At 50.8% G+C, this 16,824-nt stretch overlaps 1 protein-coding gene across 4 annotated transcripts; it reads left to right on the top strand.

Moving 5' to 3' along the window:
* Window positions 1–1,290: 1,290 nt before the first annotated feature.
* Window positions 1,291–16,292, top strand: WNT5A (Wnt family member 5A). 4 transcript variants are annotated; one of them, XM_064724146.1, is made up of 6 exons: window positions 1,291–1,540; window positions 2,048–2,319; window positions 5,408–5,541; window positions 6,660–6,925; window positions 11,663–11,955; window positions 13,543–16,292. In XM_064724146.1, the coding sequence occupies exons 2-6, from the start codon at window positions 2,314–2,316 to the stop codon at window positions 13,999–14,001; spliced, it is 1,158 nt and encodes a 385-aa protein (XP_064580216.1). In that variant the 5' UTR covers window positions 1,291–1,540; window positions 2,048–2,313; the 3' UTR covers window positions 14,002–16,292. The 4 variants fall into 4 exon arrangements, with proteins under 4 accessions (XP_064580216.1, XP_064580218.1, XP_064580215.1 ...); XM_064724148.1 differs by lacking the exons at window positions 1,291–1,540; window positions 2,048–2,319 and adding an exon at window positions 4,642–4,660; XM_064724145.1 differs by lacking the exons at window positions 1,291–1,540; window positions 2,048–2,319 and adding an exon at window positions 4,683–5,076.
* The last annotated feature ends 532 nt before the right edge of the window (window positions 16,293–16,824 follow it).

Below are 16,824 nucleotides of genomic sequence, written 5' to 3' on the forward strand. Positions count from 1 at the left end.
CCCTCTGGGCGGCCCCTGCAGCGCGGCTCCCCCCGGCCGGGTTCGGGGCCCACCAGAGCCACGGAGGGCTTGGCCCGGGGGCGCAGGGCCGAGGGCAGCCGTGTCCATCGCGGCCCGTCCGGCGGGGGCAGCCGGAGCTGCGCTTACCTGGCGGGCAGCGCCCCGGCGGGGCGGGCGAGCTCTGGGCTCGGGAGCAGGTGGGCTGGGGCCGGCCGCGAAGTGATTTGTTCCCCATCGGCCTCCTGAAGGGATTTTGTTTGCACTGGAATGGCTTTGAGGGAGTGAATGCGTTTATTGATAGCGGAGCTGTTCCCGCAGCCTGGTTGGATTTCCCAGGACTGCTTTGATAATGCGCCCCCTCCCCCGCATCCCCCCGTGGACCCGCAGTTGCAGAAGGATGCAGGGAAACTCTGCGGAGTTACGGCGTGGCTGGGGGAACGCTCCCATTTCCTGTGCTCGGGTGCACACGGGACGGGAGCGCTGCAATAAAAACCCGAGGGCTGCAGAGCAGGGAAGGAGCGGGGAGGTGCAAAGGGCCCGCGAAGCCCCTCTTACTTGATTTAATCCAAACACTTTTGTCAACAACTTGCCAAATTTACAGCGCCAAAAAGCCGCTGCAGGAGGAGGAACACGAGCCGTCGAGCTGGCTCGGTCTCCCCGTTGGCAGGCGGCTCTCTCCGCGCCTCGGAGCATGCGACAAGCGGGGCTGGTGCCCGGGCCGCCGGCAGGGACGCTCGGCGCGGCCATGTGCGCCGCACATTGTGTGCACATGTGTGCGAGCGGGAGCGCCGCGGGGCCGGCCTGCAGAGCCCGGCTGTGTGCAGGGGCGTACATGGGTGTGCATGTGCGTGTGTGGGTGCACACGGGTTTGCACGGGTGTACGTGTGCCCCCATCCCGGCCCGGGATGAGCAGCCGGTGGTGCTGGAGGGGCCGTGCACCCCCCCACGCACCGCGCCGGCCGGGATGGGCGCACCGGGCATTGCTTTGCAGGAGGAGTTTGCTCTCTCGGGGCTTCACCCCGAGCTTGGCCAGCGAGACCGGGCCGGTGGTGCGGAGCCGGGCCGGGCACTCGCACGGGGGGCGCTCCCCGCCCCGGGGCCGGCGGGGTCCCGCTCGCTGCCGTACAGCTTTAAAATCCAGCCCCGTCTGCAATAGGCCGGCCCTGGGCGCATGCGCTGCCGAGAAAGTTTTCCAGCTGCCGTTGGCTCTCTTAACTTTTTTTTTTCTTTTCCTTCTTTTTTTTTTTTTTTTTTTTTTTTTTTTCCTCTTTCGCAGTTTTAAGCAGCGGGGTGAAGAGGAGCGAGGGAGAGACGCGGGGGGAGCGGGGCCGGCTGCAGCGGCGGGGCAGAGCCCCACGGAGGAAGGGTCGGCTGCCGCGACGCCGCCTGCCCCGGCTTGCTCTCCCGGCGCTTCTCCCGCGTATCCCGCTCCCCGGCGCTGGGCGCCTCTGGCACCGATGGATTGGGGGAGCCGCAGCTCCTGAAGCCCGGACTGCTCCCCTCCCCCTGCCCCTGCTCGCCTTGCAGGATCAGTCGCCCCGTAAGACAGGCAAACGCGTGCACAGCCCCCCTCCCCCTTCCCGCTTGTGCAGAAACTTCTTTTTCTGTTTGGGCTTTTTCTTCTCAGTGTAAAATGGAGGGAGCCGGCCCCGGGATGGCTCTGCAGCGGCGGACCCCCGGCTCTGCACCGCCCAGCCTTTAAGCAAGTGAAGGGGGGCGGGCAGGGGGGAGCCCTGCGCCCGCTCGGCTCCATCGTCCCCCTCTCGCGGGCCGGTCCGCGCCGTGCGGAGGGGGCGGTCGGCGGCCCGAGCGCCGGCGGAGCCGGGTGGGAGCGCGGGGAGCCCCGCGGCGGCACCACCTGGGCTGGTGGGACGGATCGTCGCCCGCGGCGCTTTCGCTGCCGCTTGTGAAGATTTTTATTTGCTTCCGCACAATCACGCCCACGGGCGCTGTGTGCGTGTGTTGGGTTGGCTTTTTTTTTTTTTGGCTTTTTTTTTTTGGCTTTTTTTTTTTTTTTTTACCTCCTTCTTCTTCTGCTGGTGGAAAGCCCTAATTACTGCGATTGCTGATGGACCTTGGAAAGAAGGCTGCACTGGTGCCCCGCTCCGCAGTCGGACACGCTCGGTTTGCGCCGGACAGGGCGGCCGCTCGCCCGCCGCCCCCCGCCAGCTCCGCGGGCCCCCGCGCTCCCCCGGCCGCGGCTCGGGACGATACCGCTCGGCTCCTGCGAGCCAGGATTTTACTTTCGTCTCGCCGTTTCTCCTCCCGCTCCGCTTGGATTACTTGGCTGCTCCCTCTCGGTGATCCCGCGCGATGGAGGTGAGTCCGCGGGGGCTCCGCGCCGCAGGGGCCGCGGGCGCGCAGGGTGGGCTGCGCTCGGCGAGGTGCGGGGCGGCCTCTCCTGCCCTCCTCGGCCAGCGCCGGGTGCTGCTGCCTCTCCGCTCTCACCCACCGCGGAGAGTTCTGCTCCCCACTTGGGAAAAGCTCTTGTATTTTCTGCTTCCTTCCCTTCTCTTTTTAAATTTCCCCCCGAAGAGAGAGGCTGCCCGCCGCAGGGACACTTGCTGGGCTCGCTCTGCCCGCCGCGTCCCGGTGCATCTTTCTGGCAGCGGCTCCTAACGCGAGTTTAAAGACATCTTTCCAAACTTCCCAAAGTTTCCCGAGGAGGATCGCTATGGAGGAGCCCAACGTCGGCGCTAATGGTGGCCTGTACCTTTAAGGAGAACTGGCTGGGGGCCAGCGGAGGACCCGGAGTCAGCCCCCCCTTCCCCCCCCCCCATTTAATTTTATTCTCAGTTTCTGGAGATTATCACTCTGCATCTGCAGCGGGTCCCGCCTGGGTCAGCGCGGAGGAGCGCGGCTCCTCGGGGTCCCCTTGGCGCTGCGAGGACTCCATGTTGGAAAGGCTGTTGGCTTTTTGTTGTTTGTTTGTTTTTAATTGTCAATTGTATGGTAAATGGGCTGCGCTCGGAGGGTCACGGGGAGTTCAGCGGGGCCGAGGAGCGAGGCTGTCCCCGGGCGCCGAGGGAAGGACACGATGTGCCTTCACCCCCGGGAAAACAGCCCCTCTGCGCCTCCGCTGGGGAGAGCTGGGCCGGGACCCGACCCGTGCCTTTCCCTGCAAACGTGAGACGTGCTCTGGCTCCTCCAAATGGCTGTGAAGGCGCAGCGGGGAGCAGGGGGCGGCCGGGGGGTCCCCGCGGAGCCGCTGCGCCTCCCGCGGTTTACAGCCCCCCGGAGCCGGGCTCTGGATGCCGCCTGCCCGCTGGTAGTGCTCCTAGAAAACCAGATGCCTTCGCAGGCTTTCCAGACACCCCGTGTAAAACAGGATCAGAGGCGATCCCGCGGTGCAGGATCTGTAAAAGCCTCTCTTTTCATCTCGGCAAGGAGCGCGGGCTCCGCATGGGGTGCGTTAAATACCAAAACCCAATCTCCGCGGCCCTACAAAGTTGAGCGCGGTGCCTCACACTCCCCATCTCCAGTGCTCCGTGCTGCTGGGCAGTCTGCCTTTTTTTTTTCTTTTCTTTTTTCTTTTTTTTTTTTTTTTTTTTACTGTGGGCTTTTTGTGTGTGTTGTTTCTGGTGGTACCTTGTCAGCTGCTGCGTGCGGAAGGGCCGGGCTGGCAGGGCCGAGCTGTCCGCGGCCCGGGCGCAGGTGTCCCCGCAGCCTCGCAGCCCGGCGCGGTGCGCGCAGCGCAGGGGGCGATGGCAGCGGCGCGGCCGTGCCGTCGGAAGGGCAGAGCCGCCGAGCGAGGCCGCCCCCTGTTGGGAGCGAGCCGCCACCGCCGGCCCGGGGGCTCCGAGCTCGGGGGCACCCGGGCCTTGTGGGGACAGAGCGCTTGGACCCTGCCGGCCGCGTCCTGCAGCGGGGACAGCGCCCCGCTCCCGGCTCTGCCCCGCTCCGCTCCCGGCTCTGCCCCACCGGCAGCTCGGCGTGCCCGGGCTGGCTGCTGGGCCGGGCTGATGCACAGCTGTCGGCGTCCCGCAGGGGCACCGGCGTCTCCGACCTCCTTCGGGCTGGGCTCGGGCACTTTGGTGGCGTTCCTTTGTGACTGTCATTGTTTCAAGAAGTAACACGATGAAAAGAGCCCGGCGCGTTGCGCGCTGTCGGGTGTCGCGGCTTGCCCCGCGCACTCCTCGCTTCGCCTCGTCCCTCGCTCAGCACGCTCTCGGCGTTCGCACCTTTGCCGGGACCGAGCCCCCGTGGGACGGGCGGGCTCTTTCTGCTGCGGGAGACCGGCCCCCATTACCCACCCCCAGCAGCGGGGACCTGGGGGGCTCATCTCCCGCGGCAGGGGATGGATGTTTAACCCGCACGGCGCGGGGAGGCTTCGCCCCAGGGCTGCGGCCCCCGAGCGGTGTCGGGGAGCGGCCCGTGGGGGTCCCCTCGATGCCGCAGCTCCCCCGCGTGTGCCCGGGCAGGTTCCGTGTCCGCCCCGCTGCCAGCGCTCCGCTCCTCCCGGCCGTTGGCAAACAGAAATAAATTAGAATTAAGAACACCTTCAATTCAGCGTTAAGGGCCTTTGGAGAATGAATAGGGAATAGGGAGCCCCCAAGTGTCGAAATGTCCTTTTTTTTTTCTTCTTTTTTTTTTTTTCCTTCCGAGGGGAGGGGAAATCAACCCCAGGAATGGCTCTAGGGAGAGAGTGAGAGAGTCCCGTGTGAGGACCAGACGGTGATCGCGGGACCTGTCGGGGGAAGCCTTTGACTTCCAGGACGGCAGCCCGGTTGTTGCAGGGTCCGGGTCGGGACGCGGAGCTGCCCCTTGTCGCTCCTGGTACCTCCCCGGCCCGGTAGCGGCCCCGGGGCTGCCGTCGGGGCAGTGCCCGCGGTGCCAGCGCGGAGCTCGGCGGTCGCGGCGGGCGGGAGCCCCGAGGCTGCGCCGCGATGTTTTAGGGGCCGACGGAGCAGGGCAAGGAGCGGCCGCATCATCGCGGGGCGGGAGCCCTCGGGCCCCCGCGGAACCGACCCCTCGAGGCACCGGCCGCGCTCCCTGTCGGGCTCGCTGTGCGAACCTGCGGCCGCCTTTAGCCAGCCGTGAGCCTTCCGTGTCCCCGGCGCGATGGGCAGCGATGGGGTAATGCCCGCGGGTCGCTGCGCCCCGGGGCAGCGGGGCCGGCTCCGGTGTCCGGGCCGTGCCGGGGCGGGGTGCGAGCGGCGGGGCCGGGGCGCAGGGACGGGCGGGCGCCCCGGGAAGGCGGTGTCCGGGGGTGGGGGCTGCGGGGTGGGCTCTGCCCGGTGCCGCGGGAGCTGCGCCTGTGTCTGGCACCAGAGCCTCGGCGCGGAGAAGGGCCGGCGAGGCAGAGTCAAGTTAAAAGGGGCCCGGAGACTTCCGTTGTTTAAACTTGAATGCTCGAAAATGGTCTGAGAAGCAATAAACAATCTGATCCTTTTTCTCCCCCCTCCAGAAATCCAGTGCAGTATTAATCCACGGAGGTGCTGTGGGGACAGTTGGCAGTACAATGGCTTCTCAGTACCTCGTAGTGGCTCTGGCCGTTTTCTCCTCTTTTACCCAGGTTGTAATAGAAGCCAGCTCTTGGTGGTAAGCATCTCGTATCGACTTGCTTTTGGAAGGGGGTGTCAAGATTTGCTTGCTTCAATGTCTCTGTGCTTCTTCTGTACTTTGTTTCTGCGGGAGTGCGGCCGGAGCGAGGCAGCAGGGGAGAAGGTCTGGTTGGAATATGTTGAGTAGAACGGGTCTGTCGAGTGAGGGTAAATGTGCGACATCTCGTCTCGTAAAATATAGTTTTTAGAATGTTTTCTGGTGGATTCTCTATTAATTTTATCATCTTTAAATCACTATAATTGTTTTTCTTTTAAAAGAGATGTTTCAACTCCCTTACGTTAGATGGTTTGCATGTACAAGAGAAAATGCTGATTTGCAAGGAAAAAGTTAAAGTTTCAGTTTGAAGTTTTCTGTAACTGAAATGTTTACAAATATATTTTGTTACAAAGGAGTATGTTTAAATTCCTGCTTTGGCAAATTATCTGTATAGTGTACAATGTTGAGAGTTCTTGAAATAGGTGTTTCTCTGCTTTTTCCAGTGATGCCTTTTGGATTAATAGCTACTTTTTAATTGAAATGTATCATGTGAAGAGCACTTTAAGAATTAAGAAAGCAAAGTTGATTTTGTTTAGAATGAATATACTTGCCTGTATGTTTCTGTGTTGTCGTTTGGAAGAAGCTAGACTAGTCTGTAGCAAGTTTCTACTTCTGGCTTGCTAAAGGTTTCCCTATTTGTTTTTAAGAGATCAGACTGAAAAACCCACACTTAAGTATAAAATATGTGTTAAGATAAATTGGGATTTGGAGAGCTTTTTTCATTTTTGCTTTATTTATTTTTCTGGCCTTGCAGTTGTTTGGGGCTTCTGGTTTTTTTACTGTGTCAATTTAAGCTGGTAAAAGACTGCCTAGATGCAAGTCTTCCAAGTCTGTGTCGTACTTCAGTCTCTAATGTATGGTGATAACCACATGGGTGGAAACTTCTTTTCTTAAAACAAAACTTATTTAGGTGTCTGGGGTTTTCCTCACTTGTTAACAAAAACAGGAGTTGTATACTCATGTATAAGATATGTGTCTGGGATTTATAGATTTTTAAAGAATTGCTTTATTTTATTTTGAAGTCTTCTGTTTATTAATGCAACTCTTTCTTTGTGCAGGTCTTTAGGGATGAACCCCATGAACCCCATGAACCCTGTTCAGATGTCAGAGGTGTACATTATAGGAGCCCAGCCCCTGTGCAGCCAGCTAGCAGGGCTTTCCCAAGGACAGAAGAAGCTCTGCCAGTTGTATCAGGACCATATGCAGTTCATTGGAGAGGGTGCAAAGACGGGCATTAAGGAGTGCCAGTATCAATTCAGACACAGAAGATGGAACTGCAGCACTGTGGACAACAACTCTGTTTTTGGCAGAGTCATGCAGATAGGTAGGAAGCAACGTCTTTATGATTAAACTCTTGTCTGAGGATATGTATGGCACACACTGTTCTGCACTTGAATCTCTTGCCAGGTTCTTACTGAGTACTGTATACAATCAAGTGTTTCTAAAAGTTGGCAAAGGAGCTGGATTATTTTTAGCTGGAGGTGATTTCCCACCACTGTCCAGCCATATGTCTTGGAAAACAAAGTAGGAATATATATTTGCATATGGGAATAGGGGAGAGAGGAAAATGAGGCCCTGAAATCTCTTTTTTAGAGAACCTGAGACAAAACGAAGGCAACCTACAAGAATTAAAACCAGCAGCGTCTTGTAAAATTAAAGATGTCCATGTCTAGTTCCAAAGTTAGCAGCTGGATAATAAATCGCTCTTGGTCTAGAGGTTAACTGAAAATTGCTGCTCTGTCGATTAGTGTTTATAGGCAATTCCTCCTTGCTTATTTCCAGATACAGTGGTTTTTTTCTCTCTTTTTTAGGAAAACAGATTTATTTTTAAATTACTGAAGCAGGGTAATTTTCATGAGATGAGTTCTATCATGGTAAAATGTGTGATTCTCCTTGTAACTGACATTTGATGGAATCATGTCCATGGTGAAGGACAGATTCTTGTTTAAATCTTACCACAATTTGGTGGACGCCCAACCTTTCCCCTGTCAGATCCTCTCTGAAATGGCCTTCTCCAGTGCTCATGTGCTGCCTGACTTTATAAGCATTTGAGGACCTCATAGTATTTTAAAGTCCTTGGCAAAATTGTAACCAGTGCTGTTGAAGGGGTCCATGGTGAAACCTTCCTCTGGCTTTCTCAAGGCAGATTGCTGATTTTGTGTAATCAACTGAAAAACGCCTACTTTTCTGGGTGACACTTGTGATGCTTTAAGTAGTGAGCAGTACACTGGCAAATGCAGCACTGCTTTTTAGTTGGGGTTGTAAAGCAAAGCTTTTATGGCAGTGTTTTTCTGTCCTGCTTTAGAAAAAGAAAAAGTTTTAAAATTGGTTTCAGTCTGGGTTTGTCTGTAAATGGGCTGACTCCAGTTAAAGTTGAAGGAATGCATCAATTCACATTTGGTCTCAGTTTTTGTTAAAAGACGTTTTTATTTGGAGATTGTCAGACAAATAGAAAAAAATCTATTGCATGGAAGTACCGAATTGGAACATTTGATTTTAGATAAACAACCTTCCCTAGGCTTTATAAAGCACAGTGTTAACCCTCCATAGAGTTTGGGGTTTTTTTACCTTACCCAAGCAAAAGTCTAAAAACATGAAAGCAAGCTTCTTCTGTACACCTCTCTGTTCTAGTAATCTAAAAAATGTCAGAAAATTAATCTGTTTAAAATTTAGGCCTTCATCCTTCAGCCCTTATTTATTATCCAAGCAAGTGAAAATTAGCTCAGGGGGACTGTTGGTGTGAAGGAGTGCACAGGATGGGGCCTGTGATTTGTGGTGTCTGTCTCTGGAATCGATATTTCTGCCCTCCCCAAGTATGACAGATCTATTTAAAGGTGGCTCCTTTCAAGTTAAATAACTTTGCCGCACCCTTTTGCTGGATATGACTGTATTAGCTGATGTCTACACAGCAATTCATCATGTAATTAAGCCACTTATTCTAATTGCAGATGGAAGCAGGGTTAATAGCCATATTCAGGAGTGAGAGCATGAAGAGTGTGTTCAGTGAGAGCAAGAAGGAGGTGTAGCAGCTGTAGTATTTCGTGCTGACCCTCAGTAATGACCAGTTGGTGTTCCTCTGTGTGGAGGGAAGAGTGGGCACTTTCAGAGCCTGGTCCCATTGGTTTCAGCCTGCCACGGGCTGTGTGAGGGTCTGTCAGATGCCCTTGCTGCCAGCAGTGCAGGGTGCAGGCTCTGAGTGCCCATTGTGTGGGAGGTTTTGCCTCGTGCCCTTGGTTGCGCCCCAGAGAGTTCCCGGGCACGGCACAGCCACGGCCCCGTGTGTCAATGGACAGTCTTTCTTCCAGGATTTACCCTGCAGTTAGCTAAAGCTGTACAAATAAACCTGCCCTTGGGTTTGGAAACTTGCTCTGTGGCTTATTGAACTGTAAAGTTTTAGGGCCCGTGTTCTGCTCTGCTCTCCTCGGGTGCTGGTTCCCAGGTCAGGCCACGGTGCTCGCTGCCATCTCCCGGCTTTGTGCCCAGCCCTGTGCAGGCTGCACATGGGCTTTGCTAAGTGCTAACAGGAAACAAAATCACTGGATCCTCCCCCTACAGCTCCGTGTGGTTGGGGTCCAGCTTATTCTGCCTTCAGCCTGATGTTGAATGCTTTTAAAATGCAAGACAAAGAACATTTTGTATCTTATGTTCAGGTATAAAAAAAAAAAGGTTCTGTTCTTGCAGACTTATTCAGATGGAGTGTAAAGCTCAGCGCCCTGCTCTGTGGGTGGCTTCCTACAGTGTGTGTATATTGAACAGTTCCATTTCTATGTTTTATATATATGGGAGAGAGGGGACTCGAACGTGTTTGGAATGTGTGTTTGCTTGCCATGGCTACAATAGAGAGAAATCCTGGACTGTGGGAAAAGACAGATATGTTTGACAGTGAAGGAAAGCACAGTTGTGCCTAAAGACTGAAAAAAGAAGGGAAAAAAAGAAAACTCAGAGTAACTCATCCGTGTGGAGCCATCACTCTTAATGTGTTCCTGGGGTCGATGGCTTGAGGCAGTGTTGGCTTGAAGTGCACTTCAGCAGCTGATGCTATTTTATAATTTGCCTAAATGCTCAAGGAGGGAACTTGCAGGGCAACTCTCCTTCCTGTACCCAAGCCTTTCCTTCTCCTTCCCACTGAGAGTAAGTTCTTTAAAATTTGTTCCAGGTTAATAATGAAAACGAGTCAAAAATAGTCAGCTTTATGAGTTTAAATCCCACAATAAGGGGCAGAGTTAACCATGAGAAAGCATGAGTTAACTAAACATGCAAAAGAACAAAAATGGAATGGAAGAGGCGAGTCCTGTGGTCCAAAGCAGACCACGTTTCTTTCCTCTCAATATAGTGGAAATTTTGCTTAAGGAATTAATCCAAAAATGTGTGTTACAGAGCAAAGGGGAACATTAAAATCTGTATGAGGTTCCCCCTGCTATAGTTTGCAGTAGATGCAAGGCTTAAGTCACCACATAAAGCCAATGTTTTTTTAACTGAAAATGCTACTCCTGTAACCCTTTATACCCACAATTCTTGTAGATACTTCCAAGAGCAGGTGTCTGTGAGTGTAGACCATTGATTGTAAGGTAGCAAAGTGCTTCTGATCTTTCTTAAGTCTCATCTTTCCTAACATAATATTTCTGATTTTTCCCATTTAAACCCAGCATCTAGTACTAAAATCAATCCAGTGGATGACAGCTGTTGTATTAACAAAGCTGCTCTGATCATGGTGTCATCTTGATGTTAAATATGAACCAGACTTCAAATTATTTATGTTTCAGAAGTGCTTGAAAGCTCCTATTAGATTTGACCTGTCATGATACATCTTGTACAAAGAGATTCTGCCTAAAATGTTGCTGTGTAAATATATATGATTTGCCCAAAACACAGCCTCTTAACATCCTAGTTTTTAAAGGTCATGATGTTCCCTAAGTAAAATCACGTAAAACCAAGACTAAAAACTAGCTTGATCTATTGATTAGACTAAAGATTAGGAATAAAACTTAAATCATATAAACAGAAAAAAAAAATATTTAGTCTATTCTTAGTCATTCCAAGAATCTTTCTTGGAAACGACCCATTGGGATGCTGTCTCTTAAGGAGAAAAACAAACTTCAAGTGTTGCTCTCTGGTGCAAGTTTTGTGTTTGTCTATCTGCAAGGTCTGCTAGTTGTACTCAGAACTTGTGGCACCCTTGGAAAAGTGATTGGGGAAGTCAGACACTTAATGAGGTGGGATCTGATACTGTCAATAGGATGGTATGTGGCCATGTCTTACATTATGGGTATTGTAACTTTTTCTTAACGAAAGCTGGAAACTTGAGGTTTTCCATTTCCATTTAAGGGCACCAGATGCAGGAGAAAACCTTCAAGGCCACCTTGTGCCAAGGGTTTTTTCTTCCCTGTAATTTGTAAAAATGATTGTCCATGGGCTCCCTTGCCATATTCACAAGAGCTGAAGTGGTGGATAATAACCAGCACAGGTTGTTGTTAGTTTTAAATAGTCTCCTCCAGAAGTGTCTGGCTAATGTGTAGGGTGAAAAGTTGTGCGTTATTCTGCTGCGCGTTTCTTTTGATACTGGGACACTTCATAAATTGCTTGAACTTTAAATAAATTGGAATAAGTGGGTGAAGTGCATCAATCACGTTTGAAAAGTAGTAATTTAAGAACCAGACTTTTAAAAGTTGTATTTAACATCTCTTTCTTCTGAAGGACAGGGAGCCTGTTACCCTTCCCTCCCCTCACACGCAGGCATGGCTGCTTTGTTCCCGCTGGCCTCATGGCCCTGACCCACCTCCACTCTGCACTTTCATCCAGGTGCTCACCAGCATGAAAGAGAAGTGATTTCTGCTCTTGACAAACTGTGTGTGCTCACATGGCTTGGCTTGGCTTGGCTTGGCTTGGCTTGGCTCTTTCAGAGTGAGGATGTTTTGGGCAGCGTGGTTCAGGTTACTCTGCTTTTTACTGTGTGCGTGAACTTGGTGGCTCTGGAGAGCCTTGGTCCTGCCGGCCCATCAGGGGATACTCACAGGGGAGGGAGTGGTGGCTGTGCCCTAACCCCGCTTGTGTCTCCGTGCAGGCAGCCGGGAGACGGCGTTCACCTACGCGGTGAGCGCGGCCGGCGTGGTCAACGCCATGAGCCGCGCGTGCCGGGAGGGCGAGCTGTCCTCGTGCGGCTGCAGCCGCGCCGCGCGGCCCAAGGACCTGCCCCGGGACTGGCTGTGGGGCGGCTGCGGCGACAACATCGAGTACGGCTACCGCTTCGCCAAGGAGTTCGTGGACGCGCGCGAGCGCGAGCGCGTTTACCAGCGAGGCTCCTACGAGAGCGCGCGCATCATGATGAACCTGCACAACAACGAGGCCGGCAGAAGGGTGAGTGTCTGCGCCGCAGCATGTCCCCCCACGCTCCTCCTGTCCCTTCTTTTTGGGGAAAACGTGGTCCAGCAGGGCACAGAGCAGCCACCATGGCTTGTCTTTGGTTTGACGCGCAAAATGAGAAAACGGCAAACACGGGGTGTGGGTGGGTGGGTGGGGAGTGCATGGGTTGGTGTTGCTTTTGGTTGTCTGACAGTCCTGTTGCTTTCCTCACGGGGAGGCTGGGACCAAAGCGTGTTGTGTTTCCCTCTGTATTGTTTCATGAGAAATGCCCTGCTCGCTGTGGGTTCTCTGTAGAACAGAATTTTATTAGTTGGTATTTCCAACCAGGACAGTGTGTGTTGGAAGGAAGAGGGGTGTGCTGGGCTTCCCAGGCTGGAATTGTGCCACAAGATTGTTCTGACTTTTTTTCTTTGCCTGGTTTAAGAGTATGGGAAAAGCTTCTCTTTGCTATTAGAAAACATGGCCTTCTGTGGTTGAACATGTCTTCATGGTTTCTTTAATCTCAAAAATGCTTTAAATGAATGGGTGTAAACTTTTTTTTAATAGTCTGAATATGAAGAGCCAAAATCATTATTTTCCTAGAGCTTGAAGTGCCAACAATAGTCAGCTGAGACTTTGCACTTGCGCTCTAAGGTGAAGAAGGATGAAAGATAATTGAAAATTAATAGTATTTAAATGTAAGAGGAGAGTGTCTGAGAGCAATGGACAGGCCAATTACTATTAGGAAGAAGAAAAATGACACTTTCACAGTTGCTTACGGAGACTTGAGGAGTTTTTTCCTTCCTCAGCCTCATCTGTGCAGTGCCATTTGGCAGTGTTAAGACTCTGTAACTGCTGGGTGGAAGCTGTCTACAGTATCATCTAATGTGTCAGACCCCAGGATTTTTGGGGCAGTGTCAACACTGACTCTTATTTTATTTGTACAGGGCAAATGACTGAGGTTTCCCTGCCAAAGCTTTGTAAAGAGGATATTGCTATGCAGCTCTGACTCCCACCCATAGGTGTTTGGGGGTTTCTTCTTGGATGAAGTCTCTCTTCCAGAGCAGTATTTGGGATAGGAGGAGGATGCCGAGCCAAGAGTAGACAATCAGCTGCAGCTGAGCCAGGAGCAAGAGGAATCTTAACTCTTTTCTCTAATTGCAGCCTCAAGCAGAGATCAATAGGGACAGTAACTCAGATAGAAAATAAGGAGATGTTTTACATTTCTCAATGAAACAGCAAAATCCTTTGCTGGCGTGAGAGCAAATTCCTAAAATTTGAGTGCAGCCTGAGTGATGCTGCTGTCTGGGCTGGGTGTGCTGTTGTGGCTGTCTCTGCTGTCGGGAGAGGCTGGTGAGACTCTCCTCTTCCTCCTCATCCTCCTCCTCCTCCTCCTCCTGGCTCTTTGGGGTGCTGGGGGTGCATGGGTGTGTCAGCTGACTCGTCATTCTCACTGAATAGGAGGAGGGGAGGGGGTGCAAAGCAGAATACTGTGGAGGGGCTGGTGGGAATGCGACGGAGGGCAGGAGATGAGGGGTATAAACACTCCACAGCTGTGCTGGGCTTTGATCATGGTTCCTGCTTCTCTCCCCGACTCTGCAGACGGTGTACAACCTGGCTGACGTGGCCTGTAAGTGCCACGGCGTCTCCGGCTCGTGCAGCCTCAAGACCTGCTGGCTGCAGCTCGCCGACTTCCGCAAGGTGGGCGACGCCCTGAAGGAGAAATACGACAGCGCCGCCGCCATGAAGCTCAACAGCCGGGGCAAGCTGGTGCAGGTGAACAGCCGCTTCAACGCGCCCACCATCCACGACCTGGTGTACATCGACCCCAGCCCCGACTACTGCGTGCGCAACGAGAGCACGGGCTCCCTGGGCACCCAGGGCCGCCTGTGCAATAAGACCTCGGAGGGCATGGACGGCTGTGAACTCATGTGCTGCGGCCGGGGCTACGACCAGTTCAAGACGGTGCAGCGAGAGCGCTGCCACTGCAAGTTCCACTGGTGCTGCTACGTGAAATGCAAGTTGTGCACAGAGATCGTGGACCAGTTTGTGTGCAAATAGGGCACGGACGAGGTGGGAGGAGCTGCAGCCGCCTGCCAGCAAAGGGGTGCAGGCCCCTCTCCCTTTCAGCAGGACTATCTCCACTTTATTTATAGAGTCCAAGGAGTTTTCGTCTTCTTTTAAGAAAATTAAAAATAAAAAAAAAAAAAAGAAAATAAAAAAAAAGGGTGGGGAAGGAAAAGAAAAAAAGAAAGAAAAAAGAAAAATATAAAGGTTGCAAAGAGAAGTGCCTGGAAACCCTCTCTGCGTCCATCCCAGAACTGTGTGAGGCTTATATTTTTGGCAATAATGGGGGAGAATCTGAGAATATTTATTTTACAAAGTTAAAAAAAAAAATGACTTTTCTTACGAAGAGTAGAGTAGTTTGAGGGGAAAAGCCGACATATCCTAATTTAGATCCATGGAACGTAATACACGTGCAGTAGACAGAGCAACCATGTAATGTGCTTGGGGTGTTAGAGCCATCCTTATGGATGTGAAGAACACACAGAGCTGTCCATGACTTTTAGGTTCAGACACTAGGAGTTCCTAGAGTAGGGTGTATAAAGCTGTTCAGTGCATGTAGGGCTCTGTAAATAAGGGGTATGTTCATCACAAGGGCAAAGAGCAAAGGATCAGAAAGGCTTCAACTGCGCTATCCCCGAGTCACCGGGGCTGGTTCCAGAACCGAGCAAGACAGGAAAAAAAACCCAGAAAAAAAAAATCTGCCTTGGTGAATAATAAAGATATTCTTCAAGGCAGAGCTTGGCCTCATCAGCCCATTGTGACGTTCGGGTGTCTCGTGTGCCGCAGCAGCGCGTCCCCGGGCCGGCTGCCCGCAGCACTGGGGCTGGGCAATGCTCACACACAGCTTTGCTTTCCCAGCCTGCAAAGCCCATGGAAGGGAGAGTTCCCCACATTTGAAAATGCCTTAAAATGGTGTAAGAGCTGGCTGTCTTTCAAAACACAGCTTGACAAATAACTCCTCTAATTTTATGTGAGAAAATAAATCATTAGATATCCGCTCTTGGAATGACTGATTTTTATTTTTTTCGCAGATTTTGGGAACGCTTTCACTCAAGGAGGCAGTAGTTTCATATTTTAATAACATTAACTGACTATTATAGTTCAATGAAACGTTGCAGCAATACCAAATTTATCATCCTATGTCTTTAATACACATACTTTAGATTATATACTGCAGGTATACACTATACAACTGTTCAGACTATACTCGAGCAGTTACTTATATATGGGAGAGCTGTGGTCTCTGGTGTCTGCTACTTCAAAGCTTTTTGTACATATATATTTTAATGATTTAGAAAAAAATAAAACATCTAAATTAAAGGGGTAGTTCATCCCTTATTTTCTTTTTCAGATCTCTTCAGGTGTTTAGATTGATTCTAAGCTTTTGGTGGGTTTTTATTTTTAATTATTATTTTTTAAAGAACTTGTAGCATTCAGAAGTTTTAAGGATAATCACAAAGAAGTAAGCCTCTTCCCAATTTCAGGACTTCCTTGGGTGGTTGGTAGAGGCAGCACCCTGCACTTGAATTGATACCAGTCTGGAGATCACTTCTATTCCACCCTCACATTAAGGGCATTATTGATTATTGCTGAAAGGAGACACCTTCCAACTCCAAAATGTGCTGCATTCGGCCCTTGCTTTTCAGTTTTTGAACAGAGAATTGTTATTTGTCAAACAGTACGTGTTCCCCCCATGCTGTGTAGCTACACAGAGTTTCATCTTTGGTTCAGATGCCACTTTCCAACTCAGTCCCATCCTACAAGTTAAAGAAAATGGTTTTGAAGGTACCAAGTGAAGAAAACTTTTCACTTTAGCCTAGTTGTACTAAAGCCTTGACTTTCACAAGCCTTTAAGCTGTATCATTAAATTCATCTTGATCATTTATCAGCTTCTTAATGGCGCTTTATTGCTCTTAATTTATTGTACAAGGACATATTTACCCCTCATCTTCAGATGTTTGAAAAGAATATCTTTAAAGTAAGAGAAATAAATAAAGCACTAATTCATTGAATATGTCACTTTGGTTTTTATTGTACAAAAACCATGATCTTTTTTTTCATTTGCTGAATCACCTCATGTTCCTTTTTAGTGACTTCTGTCTGAGCAGAATTGAATCTCATGATCCTAGCTATTAAAACCCTATTTAATGTAAAATATTTTACCTGTCATTCAGATATGTAAATCTTCTATGTCCTTTCCTCTGTTCTGTACATTTAATGTACATATTTCTGTCTTGTGTGATTTGTATATTTCACTGGTTAAAAAAAAAGAAAGGATTATGCCATAATTGAAGATAGACTATAAAAATAAAACTTTGGTTGTATATTGGGAAGTGGTTTTAATTATCTTTCAGAGAAGGGTTTGTTAAGACAATGAGCAGAGTTGATTTTTAAATTTATTACATGGTAAAACAGGGATGTGTTTGTTGGCCAAACATACAAAGTACATTTTGAAGTTTTATTTCATTATTAAGAAGACTTACAGATAAAAGGAGGAAAAACCCCAAAACCAAAAAACACACAAAAAAATCCACTCAGAAACTGTGACTCTGAGCTAGGCAGCATTTTAGAGATGGGCAACTACTAAATTTCCAGTGGACAGCGAGCTGGGTTGTTCCCTGTGTGTTTATGGCTTGCAGGGCTGCCTGCAGGGGTTTGGGGCAGCAGGACCTGGGGTGAGCGAAGGTTTCCAAGAGGAAAAGCCCTCGGTGCTGGATTTGTGTGCTCTGGGTGGGGATGGTTTCCCCACATGGCTGTGACCACCCTGGTGCAGCTGCAAGGTGGAAGCTCTCCAGAAACTGAGTACAAATGAAGGGA

Source organism: Zonotrichia leucophrys, chromosome 12 (genome assembly GCF_028769735.1).
Source record: "Zonotrichia leucophrys gambelii isolate GWCS_2022_RI chromosome 12, RI_Zleu_2.0, whole genome shotgun sequence".
In the NCBI taxonomy this organism is placed as follows: domain Eukaryota; kingdom Metazoa; phylum Chordata; class Aves; order Passeriformes; family Passerellidae; genus Zonotrichia; species Zonotrichia leucophrys.